At 58.5% G+C, this 17709-nt stretch overlaps 1 protein-coding gene across 4 annotated transcripts in view; it reads right to left on the reverse strand.

Moving 5' to 3' along the window:
- Window positions 1-15837, reverse strand: part of ATP11A (ATPase phospholipid transporting 11A) — a 92513-nt gene extending 76676 nt beyond the window's left edge. For all 4 annotated transcript variants that reach the window (XR_004325845.1, XM_032496609.1, XM_032496607.1 and 1 more), the window contains exon 1: window positions 15482-15837. Coding sequence is in view for 3 of the 4 variants with exons in the window: in XM_032496609.1 (XP_032352500.1) it covers window positions 15482-15520 (39 nt within the window). In the remaining variant the exon portion in view is untranslated. The remainder of the gene's footprint in view (window positions 1-15481) is intronic.
- Window positions 15838-17709: the final 1872 nt, after the last annotated feature.

Raw genomic sequence — 17709 nt, forward strand, 5'->3', positions numbered from 1 at the left:
GCACCCACCGGGCTGCGGGGGGGACGCGCGGGCCAGGTCCGCAGGAAGCGGCGACCCCGGGGCCCAGAGGCACCAGACTTGGAGATGAGCCGGAGCAGCCTTCTCCCGGGGACTCTGGGCCCCCTGAGGTCTCTGTGGGAGGTACGGGATCCATGAAAACGCTGCAACAAACAACTCGTGTCCGCTGACAACAAACGGATAAACAAAACGAGTGAATCACGTAAAATTACTCGGCATTAGAAAGGAGGGAAACTGCTGCACAGGCTGCGAGGGGACGGGCCTCGAGGACCCTGCGCTGAGGGGAAGGCGCCGGCCACAGAACGGCGGGGTTCCGGTGACTCCACGTGTACGAGGGACTGAGATCGGCCACAGTCAGGGACAGAAACAGACCGGCGGTCCCCTGGGGCTGGCGCGGCAGGGGGTCAGGACTGCTGGGGACGGGGTTCCGGTTTCAGGTGAAGGGTTGCAAAGATGGACGGTGCTGACCGTCCACAAGAACATGAAGGTACTCAGTGCCCCTGACTTTCCACATCGTAAAATGGCTACAAAGGTAAATTACTACAGTAAAATCTGCTGCATAATTATTTCATCAGTCTGTCAGAAACTACAGGACAAGCAGCTCTGGGTGTCGCACCCGCTGCGGTCAGGAGTGTCTCGCCCTCACGCGCTTCCACGTCTGTCAGAGCCTCCCGCACGGGGCGCCCGCTGCATCACAGGGAGGCACAGGACGAGCACGGGGTGTGGGGCTGGACCCCGAGCGGCCCAGGGAGGCCAGGCTGGCCCCACTCCTGCTCGTTCCTTCCTGTCACCCGACCCCTGTGGTGGCTTGGGGCTGGGGCTGGCGATCCTCCTAGGGGCTGTGTCAGCCACGTTGATCAACACAGGCCACAAGCATCTTCTCTGGTGAGATGAGAAGGCTCCTGGGGGCTCCTGGAACCCAGAGATGTCCCTACAGATCAGGGCTGAGGGCGGGAAGAGCAGGGGAGGCCGGGCTTGTCACAGGGGGAGAAGGGGAGTGAGGGAGAGGGAGGAGGAGGGCGGAGCCCCAGCCCCCTGCCCCCTGCCCAGAGCGGGACAGGGTGTCACGAAGCCCTGGGCTCCTGCACCCTCCTGGTCCCACACCACCTGCCTGGCATCCGCTGCGGCCGCCCTCCTGCCTGTTTCTCCTCGCTGGGTGCGGCCAAGCCGGTATCTGGTTTCACTTCATCCTTATCAACAGGTACTGCCAGCAAAAGAGTAAATGGCCAGAAGGCGATCTTCCCGCAAACAAAGGGGGGCAAACCTTCTCTCCTGCCTGAACAAATGCAGCCTCAGAAGCGGCGGCTTAAACGGGAATTAAAACCCCTGAGAGCGTCTGAGAGGCGCCGCGAGCACCCGGACACGGCGCGGCCTCCACGCGGTCATGGCTCCTTCTGCTCCAGCACGGCTAACAGCACGCTGCTCGTGTCCGTGAGCCCCGGGATGTTGAGAAGCGTTTCCCAGGGACGCACACAGCGACCTGGCCTCTGCCGTGCGACACTGCGGACAGGCCTACCACCACCCCAGGTCCACTGAGGTTCCCTGCGTCCCATGTTCGGGCCTCTGCTCACAGCGACCCAACGTGTCTTGTTCCAACATCCAAGCAAATGCCCGCTCTGAGCTCCAGGGGTGGCTGCCGGGAAAACGCCTGCTTCTGGAAGCGTCCAGCCCCTCCTGGGTGCGTGGTCGGCTCCACAAGTTTTGCCTCTTTTCGATTCTGTCGCAGGGACGCCAGAGCCGGCAGGGGTGGGTGCAGCCTGGCTGAACCAGAGCCGCACGTCGGAGGGGTTTTAGCCTCGGCTGGGGCGCAGGCTGGTCCAGGAAGGGGGTGCCCAGGGTAAGAGCCGGTGGGGACGGGGACCACCAGCTCATTGGCAGCAGCATTTCCAAGGATAAAGAAGGCCTCCTGGCCAGGCCTTTCCCCGAGTAACGTTCTCTCTCCCCACCCACACTTTACAGGCCACCATGGAACCCAGCTGGGCTTCCCACTGAGGGGTACGTGGGAGCCATACAATGAAGGGAAATGACCTGCCCTGGAGACAGGCCAGCCTCTGCCCCTGGCTGTGCCATCGGGGCTGGTGGCTCCGCTCTCCCATCCATGAGTTGGGGTCTAAATGACACACCCAGATGGGAGGGCTGCAGGAAACCAGCCCTCACGCCTCAATCCCCAGGTAAGCTGGACCACGGACAGAGCATTTCATCCGTGCCTGGGGGCAGGGTGGGAGGGGACTCAGGTTGCTCTTTGACTGTGGGGACGCTGCACTGCCTTCTCCTGGGGAGGTACTGGCCAGGCTATGCGGGAAGCAGAAACCCAATGCACTATTTTTGGAACACACTGCAGCACTCCGGATGCATTAAGTGTTCAGTAGCGAAGGTGAAGAGGCACATGACCGCTCTTACCATGAAGCTCTGTCCAGCACCACGTCCCCCACGGCTGGGCCGGGGCGAGGAGCCTGATTTGGGAGGTGAACTGGGGCTTCTCTCCGCCCTTCCTCATCTGCGCGCCCCAGGACGGAGTCAGCACTGAGGCCCCTGGGGTGTGTTTAGAAAGACGGGAGGGCCCACATGGCCTCCTCTCAGTCTGTTCCCATCAACCTGAGAGTTAAATCTGACCTCACACATCGGGGCGGCGTCCCACCTCCCAAGATGCCACCCTCAAGTAACCTCGAGCCTGGACTCTGCAAAGGCGCCGAGGAAAGCACACCTGGGACCCTGGGACCAAGCACGGCCGGGGGGCTGGGGGACGGGCGCCTGCACAGGGCAGAGTTCCCACACAGCCCGGCTCCTGAGCCCTGAGGGCCTGCTCCTCCACCCGGCCCTCGGCCTGCAGGTCAAGACACAACCAGGCTGCCCTTTCTCGGCCAGGCCCACACAGCAAACACGAAGGAACGCAGACTCGGAATTCATGCTCCTGAATCAGGTGACAGGCAGGCAGGAAGTCGGCCAGCCACCCACTGAGACAATGACCGAAGGTGCACGGACCGTCTGCGGGAGGTGGGGCCCAGAAAGGAAAGGAGCCAGTGCCACACCCCCAGCCAGGGGCAGAAGCCACTGCGTCAACAAGACGTCATCATCAGACCTAAAAAGGTCTCTGAATTCGTGAGGGTAACGACTGACACAAACCAATGCCAACCTATCTTTTGAGGAACTTACACTGCAAGGGGGCTCAGGGAGGGCCGCTAGGAACCCTCAACGCTCCCCTTCCGCCTGCCAAGCAGGGCATCTCACCACCTCCTGCTACACCTGTGGTTTTCTACAAGCTGAACTACTCAGGAGAGATAATTACCCAACTGCACAATTGGGTTTCCTGCTAATGAACTAATCACTCAGTAAAAAAGGCACGTGTTGCTTTGGAAACCGCGCTGTTCCTAAAAAGTGCCAGAGCGACTTAGGAAACCAACAAAGACTTATTTCAGCTTAAGAACCAGCAGCTCTCACGTCACCTTGGAGTAGAGATGACAGGAAACTGCTTCTCACAGAACCAACAACTGTACAGAGAAAAATCCTCACGTTTAAAGTTTAATCTACTTCTGAATAATTTTTTAGGTAGTAAAAGAATAAATGTTACAGATTAACCAAAAGCACAAAATCTATCTAAACCAATCAGCAGAATGGAGTTTCTGGACGAAAACTTCACTTTATAAAACGCTTTAATTTCCATTCCTTATCAACGCACTTAGGAGAAAGCCATGTGGCTTTATAACATCTTTAAACAAACGTATCATCACGAGCTGCTGTTGTGTGAAATCACCGCCAACAGACAAGACTTTCATGATTTCTGCCTCATTACAGAGTTGCCTGTTCTAAGACAAACACCGGACTTTCTTCTCTAGAACAAAAATCACACTCCTGCTGCTCTCGGCAAGCACATATTAAAACACGAAGCCCAGACGAACCCTCACAGTCAAGCCTTTTAATTTTAATAGAACTTAACGTCACCAATTATTTAACAGGGAAAAAAAAAGACCCCTCCTGCCAGGATACATTTTCCATTTTAAAATGTAATTAGTGCTTACGTTTCAGTAAGTCTTTCCATGACCCTGATAAGGTCTTTTTTGTAGAGTTAAAAAAACGTGTTTCAAAAAAAAAAATAAAAAAGCCAACAACAAAAAACAAACAAGACACCAAATACCAAATATAGAATAAACTACTTAAAATTGCCCATAAGTCATTTTCTATTTGGGAAGATGGGAAAGTTCTGGAAATTGATGGTGGTGATGGCTGCATAAAACATGAATGTACGTGAAACCACTGAGACACACACTCACTTTAAAACAGGCAAAATGGTAAATTTTATGTATGTTTTATGCCCACAAACCAACCCACTGTATATTCATTGAAGAAATCTGAGCATCTTTATAATGTTAAAACCATCCTAATTTACCTACTATGTAACATTTTCCTCATTCGGCCATAGAACTTTAAAACAAATTTACAGCTTTATCAAAAGCAACAGGTAAAACATATTCCATATTTCGGACAACGCAGTGAGGGGCAGCCACGAGCTCCCATTCAGTAAAACGTGTGACACAGCAGCCTGCCACCTCCCGCCTCTGCCCCGGGCCCCGTGCCCTCCTTCCACCCCTCAGCCCTGAGCTTCCCGGGCCGGGAACCCTCCTTTCTCTCCCACAGCCTGGCTCCTGCCACCACCCCCACCCCCCTGCTTGTCCCCAGCCCTTCCTGACACCTGCCACACTGTGTACGGACTTTGCCGTCTACCACAACGCAGTCCCGGGGGGCCGGGCTGTCTGTGCACCGTGGTCCCCGCAGACGTCTCAGCGCGGACAGTGCGTCGGTAAACATCTGGTGACCATCAGCTCTGGGCACCTAGTCTGGACCTGGTGCCTCACACGCCTTCCTCCTGAGAACCTGCCCAGGTCTGCCCACACGTGTTCTCCAGCGCCAAGAGCTTACACATTTTATTCCCAGTTTACATCAGAAAAATGGCAACGTGAGTTAAGTAACATCGGAAATGAGGCCTGGAAGGAGCGCTCGTCACCTGACGGTCCCTCCGAGCTTCGTACACACACGCTGCTGTCAGGCTGACCGCCACGCTGAGACGCATGCACGTGTGTACTTCACGGCGATCTTCCATCTCCCCGTGGTTTACCTGCACTTGTGAGTCCAAACGACTACTTCCACACGCTTCCTAAGGAGAAAAGGTTTGAGCTATCTACGTGCACATCACTCATCTGCCGTGTTCAGATACGCTGTCAGACGTTTTCTGCGAGTGACAGATAAACGTAGGTCTGACTTCCCTTCAAATCACGTGTCTCCACACCAATGATTTTGTTCCACGGAATAACTCTAAAATCCCATGATTTGAAAACTCATGTTTTGGTGGGCAGTCTGAGACCTTTCTGGAAAAAAAAAAAAAATCACACAGAATTCTAGTTGACATTGCAATGGCGGAACCTCGTTGGCCCTAATCCTTTACTGAAAATAGGCTGCAGGAAATCCTCTTTTCGCTGAAGGAGGGAGATCACGTGATGGCCAGGACGGCCCCCTCCTTCTCAGGCAGCCCAGAGGTCCGGAGGAGGGGCCGCGAGGCCACCGTGCGCGGGAGCAGGCATGGGGAGGGAGGCCACCAGCACGCCAGGCCGACGTCAGCTCACACCCCCAGATGTGAACCTGAGGTCCTCAGGAAGCAGATCCCTCGACTGGAGGACGTCGGTCTGCACGGACCGGACCGTGCGGGGAGGTGGGAGAGACCCCCGGACAGTGTCACAACCACTGACGGCTCCAGCATCAGAGGGCGAATCTACACGGGCCCCCTGAGCACCTGACCGTACGCTGTGAGACGCTTTAGGGCCATTTCCAATAGCAGGTCGTAACAGCAAAAGCACATTTTTATGGAAGAGAACGAGGCTGTGACGGAGAGGTAGGCAGCAGGTGGCCTGGGAGCCGACGTGGGTGACAGCCCGACCCACCAGTGCTGGGCCCGCTACCGTGGAGGAGACACGTCCTTGTCACCCCACGAGCCCTCCAGGTTCAGTTTTCAAGCACCGCTTTCCACTGCTGCCAGAGGCAAGGGGTCGCCGTGCACAGAGGCGTCCCGACAGCACGGAGTCCCCAGACCCAACCCCACTGACTAGAGGAAGCGGCTCATGATGCCTCCGAGCAGACACGCCGTCCAATCCAGTTACGTGGCAGACACCGTGACATCTGTCCCCTCAGTGAGCCAGACGCCGTGGATGTAGGTTGTAACACAAAACCCAGAACAAAAGTGCGGACCGCGTCTTGGCACCGACCACCACCCTCCCACCCGCCTCTTCCAGGAAGGAGCAGCAGCAAATACAGAAACACACACAGCCTTTGGCCCGGCCCGGCAGGGGCCCTGCGGTCCGTCAGAACCGACAACGGTCCGACCACCCAAACCCGCTGCCCAGTCCTGCCCGAGCAGCCCGTTTCCACCAAGCGTCACTCAGCCGTTCCAGGCTCCGCGGGACATTTGCTTCCGTGTTTGTTGGATGAAACCGTCAGCAAACGTAGCCGCTCTTCCAGGCTGCCGTCCCTGCCGTCCTCTAGCTGCCGGAACATTCATGCTCCAAGCAGCACCTACATCCATGGTGCACTTCAGCCATGAGCTGAACTGCGTCCCCCTGAATTTATATTTGGAGTCAGGGATTTGGGGACGTAATTAAGATTAAATGAGACCGTGAGGGCGGGAATCTGACAGGACTGGCGGCCTTACAAGGAGAGAGAGAAGAGAGAGAGAGCTGTCGCTCACCGCCCCCCCTTCCCTCCCTCCTCCCACCTCTCCCCCTCCCATCTCTGGGCACAAACGCACCAGGGAAAGGTCACGAGAGGACACAGTGAGAAGGTGCCATCTGGAAGCCAGAAGGAGGGTCCTCACCAGTTCAGCCCCAGAGCTGCCTGCCGTGGGTGCCACACCCAGCCGGGTTGCTCTGTCTCCTGGGCTGAGCAGACCCGGACATACACAAGCAGGCCTGCCTCCGCTTCGCGCTTAAAAACAACACCAGGCTCGCAGAGCCCCGACGAGCAGTTCAGGGAACCACGTCCTGAACGACACGTCAGGGTTTACCCACGGAGACTCCTTCCTCGCCACATTCTCGGCGTCTCTGTCCTGAGTAACTGAGCACGTGTGCTGAAATGACAGCTGTCTCAGGCTGGTGCTCGGGCTGGCGGCCTCACCGCATGAGACCCAGGGAAGAGGAGCTTAGGAAGAGGCCCACCGAAAGGTGACAGCAAACTGCGAAGTCCACACATGCTGGACGGGGGGCGCCGGAGGGGGGCACGGGCTGCCCGCTGTGACCCCGGAGGAGCGACGCAGCACCCCTCCCCACAGGCCACAAAGCCTCTCCTGAAACGGCGCGGCTTCCGACCAAGGAAAAGTGACCTTACTTTCATTCCCTTCCTGGGTCAAGACAAGAACAAAACCAAAAGCAAAAAACCCCCCAAAACTGTCACAAGGTGCACAAGAGGTGACAGCCTACTCCTGAGAAGCCTTTACAGCCCTCTGCAAGGTGCAGTGCCGTCAGCGTCATGCACAGCTGGCCTGGGGCGAAGGGACTGCCCGGGGAGCAGGGCTGCCGGTCCCTGCCGGAGCCCCGGCATGATGGCCGTCTGGCGTGAGCCCTGGACAGCGGGTCACTCTGGCCTCTGCCACCACGTGGGCCGTGAAGCGGTGCTGGTGTCAGCACAGAAGTAAAGCGAACAGAGGCTGAGACTCTCCTTGCCAGTGGCAGCCTTGCTGTATTTTTTCACCCACAAAACACATACCCCAGGCTGTGCAAATGTCTGAAAGGACCGCCAACCTTGAGAGATGCAGCCCAGCCCACAGGGCTCAATCCTATGTGGCGTGGGGGGACTGTGCTGCTGGACGATGGGGTTGCACCGCCACCTCCCAGGAAAGTGACTTGTTCCAGTGCTTGAAGTACAAACCTTCTAGCGCACCTGCCAAGAGCTGCTCAGGTTCTGAAATGCACGAAAGGTAAAACCAAAGCCACAGAAACTCAGGAGGCGGGAGGCGGTCAAACACTCAGACTAAGGTCTGGAAACACACCCATCCTGGAGAATGACCAACCCCTGGAGCTGAGTGACGGGAAAGCTGAAGGAGAAGCAGGTGCAAATGAGCATGAACACGTTACTAACAGGCCCCTCCCTGGGGGCGCGGGGCGGGGAGCAGCCCTCGGAGGGAGTCCCTCCCACTCCTCTGCACACCTGGGAAAAGCGTTCACAGGGTTGGTCCGAAGAGGCAGACAATGATTAACCCGCCACAGAGCTCACCTGTCTGGTCTGGCCGTCGCCCAGGTGACAAAGGTCAACAGAAGAAGCCTAAAATCCTCTCCTGAATTCAGTTCAGTGTTGGGTTTCTTCCCGTCCTGAGCACGGCACAAACGAGCCCCCCACCCCGTGAGGATCCCACGAGACGGGGCTCCCCACCCCGTCCCCAGGACACAGAGCCCACCCCTCTGCTCTCCGGGGCTGCCACAAGCCTCTAAACAAAGGAAGCACCAACCCACGGATGAACCCAAACTGGAGGGCCTGTGTCCTTGTGGGGGGAGGGGGCCCGCTCGGGTGGGCGACGGGAGGCCGCGGGACAGGGCGGCTGTGGTCCCGGGGGAGCCATCCAGGCGGCGTGGCCAGATCACATCATTTTTGAAAAACTGGGGACATCTGGATACTTGTGTGCACTCACCAGGATTTAAATGTTCGCCAGAAACTCAAAGGTTTTAAAATTATTACTATTAAAGTACAGTCCATTTACAGTGTTGTGTTATTTTCCGGTGTGCTCAGATGGTCTGAAGCCCCTGGGGGGATCGACACAACCCCATGGGAGGCTGGCTCCCTCGCTGGTTCTCGAGTCTCAGCTTTAGCTGGGGCAGGCATTCCTCTGAGCACCTGGCAAAAACTGGGAACCCCCTGCCCAGAAAACAAGAAGCGTAAACACAAAAGGCCCTGCGCTGTGTGAGGGGTCTGGGCCACGTGGGGCCAGCTAAGGACGCTTGTTCATGACGAGGCTCCAGGAGAGGGTCCTCCCCAGGCAAGTTCGGGAAGCTCCCACCCAAGTCAGGTGGCCCTGAGACGGGGGGGGGGGGCACAGCCACTGAGAACAGGGCCAGCTGGCAAGACCTGAGGTGGCGGAAGAGCTGCCGTCCAGGAGACTCGCTGTGGTGCGTCAGCAACCAGCCAACACTCCTGGTGGAGCCGCTGCTCGCGGTGAGAAGTGGGCGGGGCCGCCATTCCTGGGACTCCCCGCCCCTTCCCCAAAGTGAGGCATGAAGCCACCGAGCCCATAAAACTAGCAGCCGTGCCCCTCGTGGCCGCTCTCCCTCCTGAGCCAGGCACCTGCGCTCTGTCCGTGGAGTGTGTTCCCACTTCTGTCTGAAACTAAACAGCCACTCCCACGCCCGTGGCCTCTCTGGCCTCCTAAGCCCACACTCGGTCTCCGGACAAACCTGCCCTCGCCCTGCTGCGGCCCACTCCTGGGCTCCTGCCTGCGAGGAGCCAAGGACCCTCTCTTGGTGGGACGCGGCCCAGGGACCTGCCCGAGACCTGGGGCACAGCCCTCCTCGCGCCCCATTTTCCTGTATCGGCCCCACTGGATGTGGGGGGGCCACAGGCCGCAGCCTTGGGGACTTCCCTTCCTCCACTTGAGTGTTTATTCAGCGAGGGGTGGGACCAGACGCCCCCTGCCCATTCCTGCGTGAGGACCGTGAAATGTACAAAGGAGAGAACCCGAAAGCTCGAGGTAACCATGAACAAGATTTTAAAAGGCTGTCACGAATCACTCCAGCGCTTGGAAGCCCGACGGTCTCCTTCAGAAGCACCCAAGGGCTGGAGCGATAAGGCGCCGGGAGCCTGCGCCGGGCGTGAGAGGGCAGCCAGGCCCCAGGAGGAAACGTGGGTCCCACGCACAGCAGGAACCTGAGGTCTCCTCCAGGCAGAGGTGCTCACAGCGGGCAAAGGGCATCGGCATCGAGCCCCAGGGGTGACCCAGTGAGCGGACAGCAGCCAGCAGGGACGGCGCGGGGCTGCTGCCCTGCCTGGCCCTTCTCTGCCTGGGACACAGCGGCCAGACAATGGCTCGGCGGGGCCCGCGGCCCCGGGGTGTCCCCGAGGACTGGGGTCGGGGTGTCCTCCTCCGGTCTGGCAGAGGCTGTATCAGTGCCCACACGGGGCGCTCACTAGACGTGCGCTGGGCCCATGAGACTGAGGAGGGCACTGTGGGGCCCTCCTGGCACAAATCCTTTCTGTGACCCCCATTTCTGGTTTGTAGGAAAGACTTCAGCGTCCTGGACCTTCCCTGAGTTCCAAAGGGCAGATTCAAGCAGTTGCTCATCAGGGAAGGGGGGTGAGGACACAAGGCAGGATCCGTCAGGAAACAGCAGTGCAGCCTGGGGCAGATCCTAGGTCCTGCTCAAGGAATTCTCAAAAACACCTTTGAGTTTTTCTGCAGGACCCAAGGCCCCTACCCAGGGGGAGGACAGTAACTTCAGGCTGAGCAACTGCAACTCCTGGAGCGGCACCCTGCCCGCCCCCCCCCCGCCAATCCGAAGAAAGTCCCACGCCTGCAGCCCTCACCCCAAGTTTTGCCTTTAAAACAAAACTTCTCCCCGAAAACCATCGGAGAGCTTGGGGTCTGGGGGCGCGAGCCACCTGTCCCCCTTGCTCGGCCCTGAGGTAACTCCGACGTGGCCGAGACTCCCAACTCCCACATTTCGGCTTGCCTGGCCTCCCTGAGCGCACGGGCGAGTTTGGGAACACCTGCATCAGCGTGTCGGCGTGAGGGCGGAAAGGAGACCCCTGGGGGGGCCGCCTCAGATGGGACAGAGGTGACAAGAGAGCTCACTGGGATCAGACAGATACCACAGGAGGAGGCAAGTGTCCGCCACGTCAGGGACCCTTAGCTGCGGGAGAAACAGCGGGGTGACGGCGGGAGGGGAATGCAGGGGCAAGGGAGCTTGTTTTGTTTTTCAAAAGGGCTACTTACAGGCTGACCAAAGGCCACAGGGACTAGCTGGTGCCACCCTAAAAGGGAGATGCTGCTGATCCAGGAATAGGGTTGGAGTGGGGGAGGGGAGATCCAAACTGAGCTGCAGGACTGACCTTTGCTGACGGGGTCACCTGACTCAAAGCAGGACGGCAGGAGCATCACCAGGGACGGGCTGGACGGGTGGGGAGGTGGGTGCGCCCTGGCTCTCACTGCTGTTCCCCCACCAAGTCCAAGGCCAGGCCACGCCCTCCACGAGGGGGACGGGGGTGGGGGTTATAGGTTTGAGGAAGCAGGAGATACAGACCCTTTGAGGAGCTGGGGGTCAAACGGGACGTCCACTGACCCAGCACCTACTTTGTACAAAGGTACCCGCAACCCCGGCAGTCCCCCAACCCCGGGAGCCGCATTCAGGCTTCTCCATTTCAAGCAGGAAGACACCCACGTCTCAGTCAGAGGCCGAGGCCAGGTCTCAACCTGCATCTTTTGGGCTCCGATGCTGGCCTCGTGAAGAACTGCTTTGTTTTCCTCAGACACCAGTTTCCAAGGGAAAGCAAAAAACAATCCCTTGTTCAATCTTGTTGTGTTTTTATGGCTGTGAAAGTGGCTTTTTATTGATTTTCCTTGCAAATAAATAGCATTTCTGCCTGCATTTAACTTGGTTAAAAAAACATTTACAAGTCTGGGACTTGGGGATCTAACCATCTCTGATTACCCGTCTCTAGTGGAACACATGGGCCCAGCACCAAGGAACAGTGTGTTTCTAGGTTCCAGAGCCCAGCACGGCTGTAAACAGAGGACTTCCTGTGTATCGAGCAGCTAGGGTGTTTGACGATTCGATCCGGTTTTAGCCAACTATAAACAGAGGACTGTGCTCGCACCCCTAGAAATTCCACTGACCGCAGTGAAATCCCAACATCTACCCACCCCCGTTATTATTAAACCACCCTCCGCATGAAAGAGAAGCATCTCAAGATCACTTATCCCTAATGAGAGGCATCAACCAGGGTTTGAAAGGACAATGGAAGGAATTTAACTTAATAGCCAGAACACAAAGGTTAAATTATACATCAGGCAGATTGCTTGGAAAGACGTGTGCAAACGCTGTGAGGCCCGCCCCACCCCACAGGGCCAGAGCCAGGTCAGCCTAAGGGGTGGCCTCTTTCAAATACCCGAAGGCCTTGGCGGTTCAAGTGGCTGAACTAACGTCCTGGGGCGCGGACGCCAGTTGCTGAAGGACCAGAGGTCCCCCTGCGGCAGCAAAGGCTGCGTCAGGAAAGCCACTCCGGATCACGCAGCACCTGAAAGCTTTTACGACCAAGACTCCTAAGACTGAGCAAATGGACGAGCTGCCTTTCAGAACTGCCCGACCACCAGTGCACACTGATCTGTGTGTCGCAACCCACCTGGTGATTAAAAACAAAAGCAGACACGGGGCACGCATATAAACGGAGACCTTAGGAGGCTGAGCGTGCTCCCACAGAGCCGTGCCTGAGGCTCTCCAGGGACCAATGATGCTTATTTTTCCCTCAGAGAAAATCTTAATGTAACAGTTTGTTTCAAAAACAAGTATCTACTGTCCATGAGGAAAACCCTCGGATTCTTCAGGAGTTTGCTGCTTTAAGACGTAAGACATATCCTAGAAAGCAAAAATTGTAGAAAGAAACAGGTAGAGACTCTGACAAGCAGCAAGCACGTCCAGGCTGAAGATAAAAAACAAACCACAAGGATGTCACCACACGGAGCTTCACAGTCAAGCCTGAGCGAGAGGCATGAATAGAGGAAGGAGTGTCCTGCGAGGTTCTGGCCTGAAAATGCATTTTATGGCCAAATGCGGCCTGGGGACATTTGAGCATGCCTTGTTTTAAAGTTGCCTAATTCCATCGGAGCCCCACACCCTGCCCAAGGGCAGCCCAGGGGCCCTGCAGGCCGGGCTGACTGACAGTCACCACACAGGGTGTGACCTGGGGACAAGGCTATGCTGCAGCCGGTAGAGGCAGGAGTGCTGGGCACGAGTGGGGCCAGGCACCGTTCTGAGCTCCCGACCTGTACTAGCCCATTTTACCCTCACAACAACCCTCTGAGCCCAGTACTGCCAGTTACTCTCCCATGAGGAAACTGAGGCAGAGACGAAGCGAAGCCACCTGCCCACGGTTCCATGGTGTCCGAAGTGGGCAGGCCAGGGCCACACTTGGGCGGGCGCACGTAGCATCTGCAGGGAACCCACGAAGCCACACTGGCTCCTCTCAGAATTTAAACTAGCTGCATCCAGGTGCCCCACCGCACGTCTCTTAAAGGGAGATCACACTACTTCTCCACCCGCTTTGTTAAGTTTCTTTAAAAAGGGCCACGGCACACCGTAGTGTAAAAGCACTTGGCAGTTTATGAACACAGCCTCTCTCTCGTGGCTGGTGTCCGTCCACACTTACACACGACCAGCGGTACCTGCTTTGGAGGACACGCGGCCTAACCCGGAACAGAATCTTCTCATCCATTTGCCTATTCTGAATAAACCCAGAATTAAGTACCTGTAGCTGTGGTTTCCTAGGACTTCTTTATATTTTGGTAACCCTCACGCACCATCAGGAAAACACTTCTTTGTCCTAGAAACTCTGCCTATGGGAACACTAGAAGGGAATGGGGTGTCATTGTATTCATTTTTATAAATCACATAAGGAAACATGAATATTCAATCCCACAGACTTTTTTCCCTCTAGCAAAAGGAAATAATTCCTACATACTGAAAGATAATCAAATTATAAGAAAACAGATTATGATTATTCCTGGAAAAAGTCAAATTAGCTTAATAGCATAGACAAAAGTCTAGTATCATAGAAATGAATGGTTCTGTATGGGAATATGGTGAAGCAGTCAAATGATCAGACTGTTAAAAAAAGAAGATGTGGAAAGAGAAAAATAGAAATACTACTGCTGTCCAGAACTTGCGTCCCAGCGACACGACCAGAGGACGCACAGCTGGGGAGTTCACTGAAGAGAAGTCACCCGTTAGTTTTGACAGTTTGAAGTCTAGTAACGTAGCGAGGGGGGATTTTAAAAGGTAAGGTCCATCGGCACTGATATAGACTGACACAAAACAGCTGAAGGCCTGGAGGAAGGGAGGGTGTAAAAGCACAAAAGTGGGACGCAAGTCTGCCCACCTGGAGGATGAAGGGGTTGGCAGTGAGCCTCGCAGGTCAGAGGAGGACGGCCCATCACCCTCCATCCTCAGGAAACAGACTGCGCGGTACTGCTCACAATTCAACTCTCCTTTTCACAGTGTGTTCAAGGGGGAACACAGAAGAAATTAACTCGAAAACTAATCACATTCTAGGTAAATGCCAGTTCCACCCTCCTGAGAGCGGAATCTGGGACCCTCAGGCACTTCTGTTCCACCTCTGGTTACCTGCTGTCCCCGGTCCCGGGTTTTCCAGAATTTATCCCTGTAGAGACTCGAAGGTGGCACCTGGTGTTTATGTGGTAACATGGACTCAAACTGGCGGGGAACAACATGACCTTTCCTTTGGGAAGCCTCTCCCAGCCCCTAACCAGAATCAGAGAGGAGTCGCTCCAGATGGCTGGGGGGCAGACTGCCCTTCCCCAGGGAGCCACCAGAAGGTGCACACTCGCTCCTCTGACCCTAAGTCCTCTGGTCAGCGGGTGGATTCAGGGGGAAAGCACTGACTGGACGTTCCCCTTGGATGAACACACTTTCAACTCTGGCCGAGGTCTCCCTCTCAAAGAGGTCTCATAAATATGAAGGACTGACTAAGGGAATTCCTGGGCCAGAAAAAGCAAAGTTCCCGTAGCCATGCCCCCCTTTTAGCGGAAACCTCAGTGCGTGCGACTTTGCAACCTGAGACCGAGGGGCCGGGGGAACAGGGGAGCCATTTGTTAAAGACTCGGCCACGCCAGCCCCGGGACAGTTTCTTTTCGCTGCGCACACCCCTCTTCTACACCCGGCGCACGTTACTGCCGCCCGCGGTCCCCTCGGCCTGGTGTGAACCAAAGCCAACTTCCCCCTCCACGCCCCCCATCCCATGGCCGCCCCACCACGGGTTACCGGAACCGAGGATGCCGGAGGAACCTCGCACACCCCAGCCTCGGATCGGGTGGGTTACTTTTGTAAAAAAGAGATCCCAAACTTCACTTCGGAATCCCCCCGTGCTGTTACAAAACCAACAAGCGAAGCTACCGCCTTTTCCTGTGCCGGCGTCCCTCTTCCAGTCCCTTAATCCTCGTGCAGACACGGCAGCCTGAGCATCCCGCCCAGCTCCGGGCCGGCGCTGCTCTCCGCCAGACCCTGCCCGGACAGCCCCCGGCCCGGCCCCGCGGACGCAAGCGCCGCGCCGTCGGGGGCCCGCGGTGCCAGCTCCGCAGGTCCCCCCGCGTCCTGCCCGTCCCCGGGGCGCGGTCAGCCGCACGAGGCCGCGCAAGCCCTCAGCGACCCGGGCCGGGGGGTCGCGGGCCCGTCCCGCCCGACCCCGGTCCCGCGCGGGCAGCACTCACGTATCTGTGCACGAGCGTCCGCACGAGGCTGCAGTCCATGGCTCCTCCGGCCGCGCCCGCCCGCTCAGCGCCCCCAAGCCCGGCTCCTCGCGCCCATGGGCCCGGGCCCCAGTGCGGCCGCGCGCCCCTTCCCGGTCACGGCCTGGGCGCGCCGGGAGGTGCGGGGGGCGGCCGCGGCCCCTCCGCGCTCATGCCCGGCCCGGCCCGCGGCGGCCGGTGCGGGTCTGGCCGTTCGGCGGGGTGGCCGCCGGGCGGCCGGGGCTGGGGGGCGGTGGGGCTGCGGGCCGGGGCGCGGCGGCCGGCAGATCCGGGCGCTGCTCTGCTGCTCCGCTCTCCGCCGCGCCTCCGCTCCTCTCCTGCTCCCCGCGCGGCTCTGCGCTCCTCCCGGCCTCCGCCCGCCGCGCCTCTCAACCCTGCCTCCGGCCGACCGGCCCGGCGCGCACGTCACGAGCGCGTGTGAGCATGCGCCCCGCGGCCCCCGCCCCCGCCCCGCGCCTCGGCCTCGCACCCCCCCGCCGGCGCGCGCCCCGGCCCTCCCGCTCGCGTCCCGCCCCCCCGCGGCGGAGGGGCGCGCGCCCCGGGGCGGGGGCGGGGGACGACACCCTGTTGCTCCCGCCTCCAGGGCGGGGACGGTGCGCCCGGCGCCAGGTCCGGGGCGCGGGGACTCTGGCCCAAAACTTGTCTCTCCGCCCGAAGGCCCGAGAGCGGGCGCGAGATGGCGGGGAATCGGGGAGGGGGCCGCGGGGCGTGGGGGCGGGGATGCGGGGGCCGCTTGGGCGGGAGACCGGCTCAGCCGGTGCGTGGCCCCTCCTGCTTTGCAGGTGACAGGGGGCCGAGGCGTGCCTCCCTCGGCTGCCCAGGGTCGCGCAGCTTTTCTGCGCGGGGACGAAGGTTCGCTCCAGGTCTCCCACCTGGGGTGCTTGCTGCTCTCTGCAGGCCCGCAGTCTCCCTCGCCCGGACCCCTGGCGCCGGGACTGCAGAGCTGTGCCAGTCGCAGGCGCTTGTAATCCGGCGGAGGTGAGGGGCTGGAATTAGCCTTGAACCTGTTGCACCAGCCGCCAGCCCGGCATGCCGCCCTCTCCCGTCCAGCCGGTCCAGCTCCCGCCTCGGCCCCGCCCCCCCCGCTCCGCCCGGAGGTCACCAGGAGAAGGCTCTGGGCTCACCGGCGGGCCTCCAGGCCCCGGGCGCCGCGCTCGGCCCTTGCGCTGTTATCGGCGCACCAGACGAGAGAGGGAGAACGTTTCCCTCGCTCAGACTCCCCGACTTCAATCCCGGGGAATGTTTCTGTTTCCCCAACGAGAAACAAACTCTCTTCTCAACCGCGGTCAGCCTTGAATTAGTGGAGGTACTTTGTTTGCAACTTCTGTTCTCCCCGCCACGGGCCGCCACTTGTGAAGCCGGGGAGGCCTGCGGACAGCTTCGGCTGCTGGTCAAAAACCGGCCGGCCCCTAGGAGAAGGCGCCTGAGTGTTGCCCCTGGCTGGTGTGGGAGAGAAGCCCCCTTGGACACGTCCTGGGTGAGATACCGAAGACTAAGAATGAGCCACACTGAATGGTGCCGGTGCGAGACTGGCTGGGTCTGAACTGCTTTTCTTCAGTAAAATGCTCCGCTTTTTGGTCCACTGACTCCCTGATCCTACGCTTTCCATCCGCATCCACTCTCTCCTGCTCCGCATCCAGGAGGCCCATGGCCATCATCAGCGGATCCTCACCAGCCAGGGTGCCATCTGCGGCCAGAGACCAGGGAGCAAGAGGCTGGGCATTTCTTCTCTCCTCTGTGCCCTGGCCTCGCCCTGGCCGGGCAGTGTCTGTCCCTCCACCAACACTGTGCTTGTCCGGCTGCTTGTCCTGTTGCAACAACTCACGTCGGGCTCTAGGAATCGCAATTCCCATCGCGTGCCTCCCAAGGCCAGGTGGCGTCAGCCGCCGGCTGCTGCTGGGCTCCGGAGAACCGCCCCTCTGATGGGACGTGGAACCAGAGCTGCACTGCAGCAGATGGCCCCAACGTCACACTCGCTTCCAAATCTCCCCCTGTAATGCCTTCTGCCTCCAGCAGGACCCTGACTGCTAGAGCCAGATTTTGACGGGCCTTCCACCTTGCAAACGGTGACATTTGCATTGGGGGGGTGGAAGGGCACATGCAGAGATCACACAAGGCCACAGGATAAAGGCTACGTGTCTTTCCGGAGTGCCTTTTTTGTTCAGTGGTGAATGTTATTTTCCTATCGT

Source organism: Camelus ferus, chromosome 14 (assembly GCF_009834535.1).
Source record: "Camelus ferus isolate YT-003-E chromosome 14, BCGSAC_Cfer_1.0, whole genome shotgun sequence".
Classification (NCBI taxonomy): Eukaryota; Metazoa; Chordata; class Mammalia; order Artiodactyla; family Camelidae; genus Camelus; species Camelus ferus.